At 42.4% G+C, this 10,413-nt stretch overlaps 1 protein-coding gene across 2 annotated transcripts in view; it reads left to right on the plus strand.

The window, feature by feature from the left end:
* The first annotated feature begins 769 nt into the window (after window positions 1-769).
* Window positions 770-10,413, plus strand: part of DOCK8 (dedicator of cytokinesis 8) — a 227,161-nt gene continuing 217,517 nt past the window's right edge. For both annotated transcript variants that reach the window (XR_008618228.1, XM_024126730.3), the window contains exon 1: window positions 770-872. Coding sequence is in view for 1 of the 2 variants with exons in the window: in XM_024126730.3 (XP_023982498.1) it covers window positions 820-872 (53 nt within the window). In the remaining variant the exon portion in view is untranslated. The remainder of the gene's footprint in view (window positions 873-10,413) is intronic.

Consider the following 10,413-nt stretch of genomic DNA (forward strand, 5'->3'; position numbering starts at 1 on the left):
TGAGTTTGGGGCTGGACTTCTTCGTACACTTCTCGGTCTGAAGCTGAAATAAACAGGGTTGCAGCATATGCTTGAATCACAGGAAAGTGCTGTGCACTGTTTCTCCAGAGAAAAGCATTTATCTCCAGGTTTTAAAAAATTGTTTATTACTTGCATGTACTCGTTGTATTTATTTAAAGTCACCCCAATAAGGATGACGGACATACCGTTTGCGAAAGTTGGTATGTCTCCTGAAGTTTCCACCAACGTTTTTTTTTTCTTCTTCTTGTTAAATTTAAGCTGCCTGCTCCAGGGCATGGTGCGAACACTTAACAAGGCCTAGAGCAAAGAATTCCAGGGTTGGTTTCCCGACCTCGCCAGCTGTGCAGGGCGGGCGGAAGGCGCGCGTTCCCAGCTCTTGCCCACAGGTCCTGGCAGCCTCGCAGCTTCGGGCAGATGGAGTTTCCGGCCTCGCTCAGTGGTCGCCGGGTCATCCGCCCGAGCTCCTTTCTGCCTGAGGTCAGGGCCCCGGGAAGAAGCGCGCCGGCGGTCCGAGCATCCGGAGGGCAATTCCGCGGTGGGTCCACACCCTCCTCGCGCGCCGCTCCCTGCGCGCCGGGTCGGGCGCCGGGTGGCAGGGCCGGCAGCAGCAGCTCTGAGGTTGGGCCCTCCCCCGGGGTGATTTCAGCGCTGAAGGTGGAAATGCGGAAGTTTCCAGCTGCGACTGACAGATGAGGGTCGCGTCCCGCTCGGCACTTGCTGCTGCAACCCTGCGGCGCGCCGGGCCCCCGCTGGGCGCCTCCCGAGACCCTAGAGGTCGACGAGCCGCCGGCGCGCGCCATGGCCACGCTGCCGAGCGCAGAGCGCCGCGCGTTCGCGCTCAAGATCAACAGGTAAGAGGCGCCCCGCGGCGGACTCGCGGCCGCACCGCCCCAGCTGGTGGAGTGCGGCGCCTGGGCCGCTCCGAGGGGTGGGGGTGGAGGTTGCGGCCGCCAGAGTCCCAGGGAGTCTGCGGGGAGGGTGGGGGGGGGGCGCCCGAGACACGGCGGGGGGCCCGGGGCCCCGAGGCGGCTGCGATGGGGCAGTTGAGCGCGGGATGGCCCGAGGGCTGGCCTCAGCCACCTCCTCCACGAGAATCCCAGTCCTCCTGATGGTCCTGTCACCAGTGCCTCTTCCCGGAGCCACGTCCCCAGCCCCGCCTCGCCCGCGCCGCCCTCGGGGTTGACAGGTGGCCGGGCCCGGGTAGTGGGAAGGACGCCCGGTTAGCAGTGCTGGGCACGCCACGGAGTTTCTCATAAACTGCGTCTTGCTTTGAGGCTGCTCCGAGAAGGGGCGAGAAAAGTGGTTGAAATGAGGAGAGTTTTGCTTTGAGGCAGCTGCTTCAAGACTTCGGTTGTTGTGAGGAGGACGCTTTCCCCTCTCGTTTTATTTTTCCAGAAAAATGTTTGGCTCCTACTGACATCGCTGTTTTTATTCTCTGGTCCAAAGGAGCCATGAAGTGGAAAAAGTGATTTTTTAAATTCTCCGTTTAAATAAACAAAAAGGAATGGCCTGTGCCTGACATTTTTACATTTCTAGCACTCCAGCAAAGAACTAAGGACATAGATCCAACCCACCATCCAATTCATAATCAAAATTGCACAAACTAAATGTAAGCACATCTACTGCTCAAAGCTCTCACTAAAGGTGCTTTAACTGCAGTTTTTCTTCCACTGAAAACTGCTGACAAGTGTTGGAGACATTTTTGTCGTGCCCTGAGAAATCTAGACTGTCTGGTTAAAAGATAATATGAAATTCATCCTGAAGGGTCAACTTATTATTTTACTGCCCTCATTGCTCTAGGATTAGTTAGTCTTCTTTTAGCTGAGCCTGTGAAAGGCTAATTCCGCAGTCCATTTTTGTGCTGCTAGACTGTAAAGAGGTTTCAGCCACGGGGAATTAGAAGCCCGGAATAATAAGGTGGTAAGGTCTTGCAGAGGGCATATTGAGCTTTACTGGCCATTTTATTTCCACCTGTTGTGTAGCTGTGAGCAAACCATTTCTCTAATCTTACTATTTCATCTTTAAAATGAGTTTAATTATTATTGTGTACTGTGTATTAATGTCGGAAGCCGAAAGGTAGTAGTCAAAAGGCATATAAAGTATATCAGGGATTTCCCTCTGGGGATTTTTTTCTGCATCGGGTTTCATGCCTGTTGCCACCATGCAGGAGGGGCAGTTCGTTTGGGGGCTGAGGGAAATCAAACTGAAGTTCCTGATGGATGTACCACTTGTCATAGCTGCTGCTCTTCTGTCTCTGTGAATTTCAGGTCAGGTGGTATGACTCTTGACAGAAATATGTTGGAGACTTGGGGTTGGGTGGAATTAATCTGAGGAGAGTAGTAGGACCTGCACTAATCCCTATAAGGCAGTCTTGAAAGCAGCAGTGGGGTGGGTGTAGCCTGGGGGTTCAGAATAAAGGCCCTTTCTGACTTACTTAAAATGGTATAGATGATCCTATTTGCAAAGCAGAAATAGAGACACATAGGGAACAAATGTATGGATACCGAGGGGTAAATGGGAGGGTGGGAGGAGAATTGGGAGATTGGGATTGACACATATACGCTGTTGATACTATGTATAAAATGGATAACTAATGAGAACATACTGTACAGCACAGGGAACTCTACTCAATGCTCTGTGGTGACCTGGATGGGAAGGAAGTCCAAAAGGGAGGGCATATATGTATATGTATGGCTGATTCATTTTGCAGTACAGTGGAAACTAACACAACATTGTAAAGCAACTATACTCCAATAAAAATTAATTTAGAAAACCAATAATACCTGTGTAACCATGACAAATACTAGTCTATTAATCCAACGAAACAAGATAATCAAAACTGAAATAAAAACAAAGATTCTAAAAAAAAAAAAGAATAAAGGCCCTGGCTGGAATCACATCTGCTTACCTATTGGCTCTCTGCACCAGACTAACTGTGTGACACTGGGCATGCTATTTAACCTCTCTAAACTTTGAGTTTTTATATGTTGAATGGGGATATTCATCGTATAAATACCTACCTTGTATGACTGTTGAGAGGATTAAGTGAAATAATATATACAAAGTGCTTATAGTGCCTGGCTCAGAATAAATGTTAAATAAATGCTAGCTGGCTTCATCCACATTACTATCTGCTTCATCATTGTGGTCATCATCTCCATTGCCACCAACTTGAAGATTCTAAGAAAGAAAGGTAGGAAGGAAAGCTGAAGCTGGAGAACTTCCTGTGCAGAGACCAGTTTGGGCTGGGAACATAAAGCTCAATATGCCCTCTGCAATACCTTACCACCTTATTATTCCGGGCTTCTAATTCCCCGTGGCTGAAACCTCTTCACAGTCTAGCAGGTTGGAGCCCCCTTGGGGTTGATGTTCCTGCTCATATGTCTTCCATCTCTGTGCTGAGGATACCAGACAAACCCAGTGGAACAGAATGCATGATGCAATCTGACCAAGAAAGGCCCCACTCAAGTTAAATAAAATTTAAAAGGTTCCCTAATCCTCAGGCAAAAATAAGGATTGGATATTCCTGTTAAGGGGGTTCTATTTTCCCTTTGGAAGCATTTTGTTTACTGGGTAGAGAGTTATGCAGAGGAGCTTGGCAGAAATTATTGTTCAAAGGAATGGATTAATAAGGGCATACCTAGTATTAACATAATATTAAAATGCACCATTTATTGATCATTTACTATGTCCCAGACACTGTGTTATGTGCTTAACGGATTATATTGTTAGATTCTTACAAAAACCCTATGAGACTCACCTGACGTCTCATACAGAAGAAGAAAATGAAGGTTGGCGATGTAGTTGCACAGGCCGTGTAATTTGTTCAAGGCCATGCAAACATCAGAGGCAGAGCTGGGATTACAAACTGCTCCAAAGACTGTGTTCTTAATTGGGCATGTGCTATTTTGATCCCCATTTCTTAAGAATTTCCTTTAAAAGCAAGTAAGTAATTAATTAAAAAGAAAACATCATTTCAGTAGCAGCATTGCAAATTGTTCTGATCAGTGTTTAACATGTAAACAAACTAAGTGTGATGTTTTGCAATTTTGAAGTTGGAAAAGAAAATATTTTCCCTTGCATATGCCTATGTACTATTCTTTTTTTTAAATAGATCAACTTACAAAAGTAAGGCAATGTTGAAATACGGCTATCAGTACATTCAGCATGGGTTCATATTTTTTCACCTTTCTACCCTGAATGATACAAACTATCATTAAAAAATGTTTGTGGGGTTAAATCAATGTGCTTCCTATAAAGGAAATACTCATATCTGATATATTAAAAATTTTACTTATAAAAAGCTGAGTTCTGCCCATACCAGTCTAAAGAAAGGGTGAGCAGACTACCTCACAGTAGGAAAAGAATGTTCCTCATTGTTCCCAAATCCTTTGACTTCCTGCAAGTGGCATTGCCCAGTCTAGGGGCAGGACCAAAGTGAAGGAGGAACCTGGGAATGCCCACCAGTGCCCATTCTCCCATGATTGCCCTGGCTCTTTCATATTCTTATGAAGCCTAAATTTCCATGTGTTGGAAATCATCACAGGATTTTTTTTTGTTTCATTTTGAGCACCAAGTGTAATTGTATGATGTGATCGTATGATGTGTTACAGTTGAACATCTCTCTAGAACCCACGGCTTGGAGAGATACAAGAGAAAAGATCTACCACTGAATTTTTCTAAGCTGTAAGAGTAAAATTTAATTTCTTATAAGTGTTAGATATTTGTCTTCGTTTCAGTTTAATTGTCACTAACTTCCTGTGCACAAAGGAAAGACTACATCTGAATTAAGCAGTTCATAATTATGTTTGCATTGGGGAATTCAGGCACTGCTGCATTAAGTGTCATAATACATTCCTTGTATGAGCGCCAAGTCTTATCAACTACCTTTCTTTCTTAGTAGCATTTTGGGCTTTCATGGATTATAAAAATTATTATTACTATTCTGAAAATTCGTTAAACAAAATCTTAGTTTCTTTCAAACATAGGATATAGAACTAGATCAAATATTAAAGTAATGTAAGGACCTTGGGTAAAGAGAGGAAAAATGCACAATGTAGAAAAAATATTAATGATCTTCTGGACATTAAGGATTGAAAGGGGGTAAATAATAATGACTTATGCTTGTATAATTCTTACTGTATGGCGGGTATGGGTCTATGCATATCATAACTCATTCACCCCTGTGATGTAGGAACAAGTACTATCTCCATTTTACAGATGGAAAAACTGGGCACCAAGGACTTAAGAAAATTGTCCAAAGTCACAAACAGCTAAGGCCAGAGCTGGAATTCAAATGCAGGCAGCCTTGCTCCAGAATCCTCTCCCTAAACCACTATACACCATGCTACTGTCTCAGTTTTATTATATTTATTTATTTTTAAAAATTTTTTTCTGCACTGAGTAGCATGTGGGATCTTAGTTCCCTGACCAGGGATGGAACCTGTGTCCCTTGCAGTGGAAGCATGGAGTCTTAACCACTGGACCACCAGGGAAGTCCAATTTTCTTTTAAAATAATAATAAAATAAGTAATATTTATTGACTACTTACTATGTGCCTAGTATTGTGTTGAGAACTTTACATACCTTCATTTCATCATTGTAGAAAAGGAACAAAATGTGTTGCATAATAATTATCATTAGAGAGTGATTTTGTGTAAGATAAAAAACAAGGGTCCAAGAAGACAGATTGCATTTAAGAACAATCCCAATAGTCTTAGAAAAAAAGATACAAATGAACTTGTGTACAAAACAGAGATAGACCCACAGACATAGAAAATAAACTTATGGTTACCAAAGGGGAAAGGTGGGGAGGGATAATTTGGGGGGTTGGGATTAACATATACACACTACTATATACAAAGTAGGTAACTGACAAGGACCTACTGTATAGCACAGGCAACTATACTCCATTTTTTGTAATCTACAAGGGAAAAGAATCTGAAAAAGTATATATATATGTATATATATACACATATATATACATATATATACACACACACACACATATATAAAACTGAATCACTTTGCTGTACAAAGTGACATTGACATTGACAATGTAATGAGATCATAACATGACATTGTAAATCAAGTATACTTCAATAAAAAAAGAACAATCCCAATAATTTTCGGCATAAAGACCAGAACAAGAAGAAGGCACTGAGCTGTTCCTGAGAAGTGTTTGCTGATTTTGTCTCAAAAATGATGCAAGCAGAAAATATATGTATTCATATGTCTAAATGCACATCTGCAGTGAAAGAGTGCTATTCTTTCGTAGTGATGGCAGAGCAGGGTGTGGTTGCTTTCAGAAATTGCTTCATTTGTCGGACGTGTTCTAGACCAAAAACCACGAGAAGAGGCTTCAGGCAATTGAACTCAGAATTTTGGTCTTTCACATTCAGAATCATTTTATTTTTGGATTCTTGGAAAAGCTCCACTTGAACTTCAGGCATCTAGTACAATTGAAAGAACCTTCTGCCAGGGTGAGCTTTGCAATTGGAGTTCTTTGAGCTCTGACAATTCACATGTATGTGTAAAGTCAGTGTTTACTTCTACATGGCAAAGAAAATATAATTATGTCGTGGTTATCTAGGGAGAGAGGAAGAGCTCAGGGGACCAGGTCTCACATCTCCACTACCCACACAGAGCTAGTGATGGAATGAGATGATGTTAAAAACACCTCAACCTTCCATCCTCTGTAACAGACAGGGATGTGACTATTCAGACTTCTTGCTGGAGGAAGCTAAGAAAAAAGAGTACTTAGTTCTTTTCAGTGGTGAACACCCGGTGCTTATTCATGTTTTGGTCAATAATCAGTGGCTAAAGCAACAGGAATGTGCTATTCCTTTTCCCACGAATGTTCAGTCTAATTTATTACCAAGCAGCAGCTATAAACGTTCTCTAGGCTCTAGGAAATTACAACAGAGTTTATGCAGTTGCGGTTAAGTGTGGTCCCTGTGCTTCTAGAGTTTGCACTTTAGTAGTATAGTTTGCTATATTGACAACTTGGGGATACGCAGAATAAAAACAGAATGATGGGCTTCCCTGGTGGCGCAGTGGTTGAGAGTCCTCCTGCCGATGCAGGGGACACGGGTTTGTGCCCCAGTCAGGGAGGATCCCTCATGCCACGGAGCGGCTGGGCCCGTGGGCCATGGCCGCTGGGCCCGCGCATCCGGAGGCTGTGCTCCGCGGCGGGAGAGGCCACAGCAGTGAGAGGCCTGCGTACCGCAAAAAAAAAAACAAAAAAAAAAAACCAGAATGATATCTCTGAAAGTATATAGGAAGGCATCTGTATGCAGGGTGCAGTGAAATCAAACAAATTGGCAAAGTTGGCCTAGGGTATAAGACCATTATATTATGTCCCACTGTGTTTAGATCAGATGCAGGATTAGAAAAGCAGAAATGGCAATGGCAGAACCAGTGTTTCATCCACATTCTATTCTTTCATCCATGTTCATCATTAAAAGTAGGAAAGTACAACAAGCAAAAATTTCTATTACCCATAAGTTATAGCTCTTAATATTTGGATGTACATCTTTCCATTTTTAGAAAAATGAGATCACATTGCACATGTTTTATGCTGTATTTTTAAAATTTAAAAATATGAACTCTCCATGTTCATCCACATAGAGCTACATTATAATTTACATAGGCTGTATAAAATTGTGTTGATGAGATATACAGTGATTTATTGAATTAATTCTCTATGATTGGGCCTTAAGATAGTTTCTAATTTTTTATAGTAATGAACGGAGCTTGATGAACAGTTTTATGCATATATCTTTATGTGTTAGTGCAAATACTCCCTTAAAATTTCTAGAAGTGGAATTGCTTGCTTAAAGGAAAGAAACATTTTTAAAGCTTTTGCTACACATGGCCAAGTTGTTTCCCAGAAAAGTTATACCTATTTACACTCCTGCCAGTGGCCCTACAAGTTCTCATTCCCTCACATTCACACCCCCGCCTGGTTTTATCATTCTTTTAAAACTTTATTAGAAATCTTGACCCCTTCTCTTCAATGTCTCTTACCTCTTCCTATTCAGCTTCTCTCCCAGATCCCTGTATGACCTCTGAAGTCATTCTTTAGGAATTAAAATAGTTGTGCAATATATATACTACCAAACGTAAAATCCTTATGGGGATACTTGGGGCTTGGTAAAACTGAATGGTTGGGCTGATTCTCCCCTGTTTGATCAGGGAGATGTAGTTCCTCTATTGTACCATACCTCAAATTAGACAAACTAGGAAGAATGGCCATGGATAGAAATGTTTTTCCCCAAATCTCTGCTTTGCCTTGTTTCTTCACAGGGCAATACTCAGCACACAGCAGACATCTTTGTTGGAACTGTTTGAGTTCTCAGTAGTCAGTTCTCTGCTGTGTACTCTGAACGCTCAGGAGAACTTGGGGTCTCATCAAGAAGTTACCCACCTGAGGCCCTGGGTTGTTAGGGAGGCAAACTAGAGTTGCCTAAGGGGTGCTAGGCCTCATGCAGTAATTTACAGCAGAATGACCATCCCCTTTCCCTTTGGCTAGTAGAAAAACTTGGGTTCAAAGTCCACTAAAAATGCACTTTATCCTGCTATTTACCATAAATGTTGTTTCAAGGCAATGCTGGCCATCTGTTCTCTGTGGGAACAGGATTGCCTCTGGTTTGCTTTACGTACTGGTATTTTACTCTTTCATTCTAAATCACTACGTGTTCTCACAGTATCCCTTTAGAAGGGGTATCCAATTTGCCTATTTTTTAAAATTAATCTTTATTAGAATATAGTTGATTTACAATGTTGTGTTAGTTTCTGCTGTACAGCAAAGTGAATCAGTTATACATATACATATATCCACCCTTTTTTGGACTCTTTTGCCATATAGGCTGTTACAGAGTATTGAGAAGAGTTCCCTATGTTCTGCAATAGGTTATTATTAGTTATCTATTTTATATATAGTAGTGTGTATATGTCTCCAATTTGCCTATTGTATCTTGTTCTCTACCCAATAATTTCATTCAACTCACATGAATTTTTTGATTGCCTATGATTTTGTCTAGGCATTATGAGAAACAAACAAACAAAAAAAACCCAAACTCCCAAAACAACAAGTTTATGCCCCCAGAATTCAGCTGGAGTGAGCAGATTCACATAAGTGAACACAAGAGATGGTGTTTGGTTGCATGGCCAAAGTGAATCAGTTATACATATACATATATCCACCCTTTTTTGGACTCTTTTGCCATATAGGCTGTTACAGAGTATTGAGAAGAGTTCCCTATGTTCTGCAATAGGTTATTATTAGTTATCTATTTTATATATAGTAGTGTGTATATGTCTCCAATTTGCCTATTGTATCTTGTTCTCTACCCAATAATTTCATTCAACTCACATGAATTTTTTGATTGCCTATGATTTTGTCTAGGCATTATGAGAAACAAACAAACAAAAAAAACCCAAACTCCCAAAACAACAAGTTTATGCCCCCAGAATTCAGCTGGAGTGAGCAGATTCACATAAGTGAACACAAGAGATGGTGTTTGGTTGCATGGCCAGGTGAGAGTTAAGGGCAGAAATGAAATGTTGACATAACTCAGAGGGGAAGGAAGGAGTAGCAGCCCTAGAGGGTGAGGGGGTGAGGCTTCAGCCAGGCCTGAAGGACAGGGAGGTGATTGACAGATGAAACTGGTATAGTGCGAAGAATGGGTTGGAGGGGGCTCCGTGAGAGGGGTAAGGAGGCAGTTGCAGTCATTCCGATGTGAGGTGATGTCTGGGATTAGGCTGGCGTAATCAGCATGGAAAGAAAAGGGTCTGCGTCAACAGATACTTCAAGGGGAATCAGCTGGACTTGATAAACAACTAAATATTTATTCATTGGCTCATTTCATGAATATTGATTGTAGTCGACTATGTGCCTGGCAGTGTGTGTTCTAAGAGGTGAGGATAGAGCAGTGAATAAGCAGACAAGGTTCTTGTCCTGAAAGAAGTCATTTTTCCAATGGGAAGACAATAAAGAAATAAACCAGGAAATGAAAAGGAAATATCAGGTAAAATACGGTGCTCTGTATTTAGAGAACGTAAAAAGGGCCATGTCAGGTGTGTGGATACCTTAAGATGGAATGGTCAAGGAAGGCATCCCTAAGGAGATTAGCTCCGGCCAGGACCGGGCAGGGGAGTTAGTTAGCAAGTGCCATACCCAGGGCAAAAGTAAGGCTGATGTGTTGGAAGAAAAGAGAGCCAGTGTGTCTGGATAGAGTGGGGGAGGGGGGGGAGTGGTAGAGATGAAGAGAAAAGTAGAAACGAAATCATAAAAAGTCCTTAGGGGCTTCCCTGGTGGCGCAGTGGTTGGGAGTCCGCCTGCCGATGTGGGGGACGCGGGTTCGTGCCCCGGTCCGGGAAGATCCCACA

The sequence above is a fragment of the Physeter macrocephalus genome, chromosome 9 (assembly GCF_002837175.3).
Source record: "Physeter macrocephalus isolate SW-GA chromosome 9, ASM283717v5, whole genome shotgun sequence".
NCBI lineage: Eukaryota > Metazoa > Chordata > Mammalia > Artiodactyla > Physeteridae > Physeter > Physeter macrocephalus.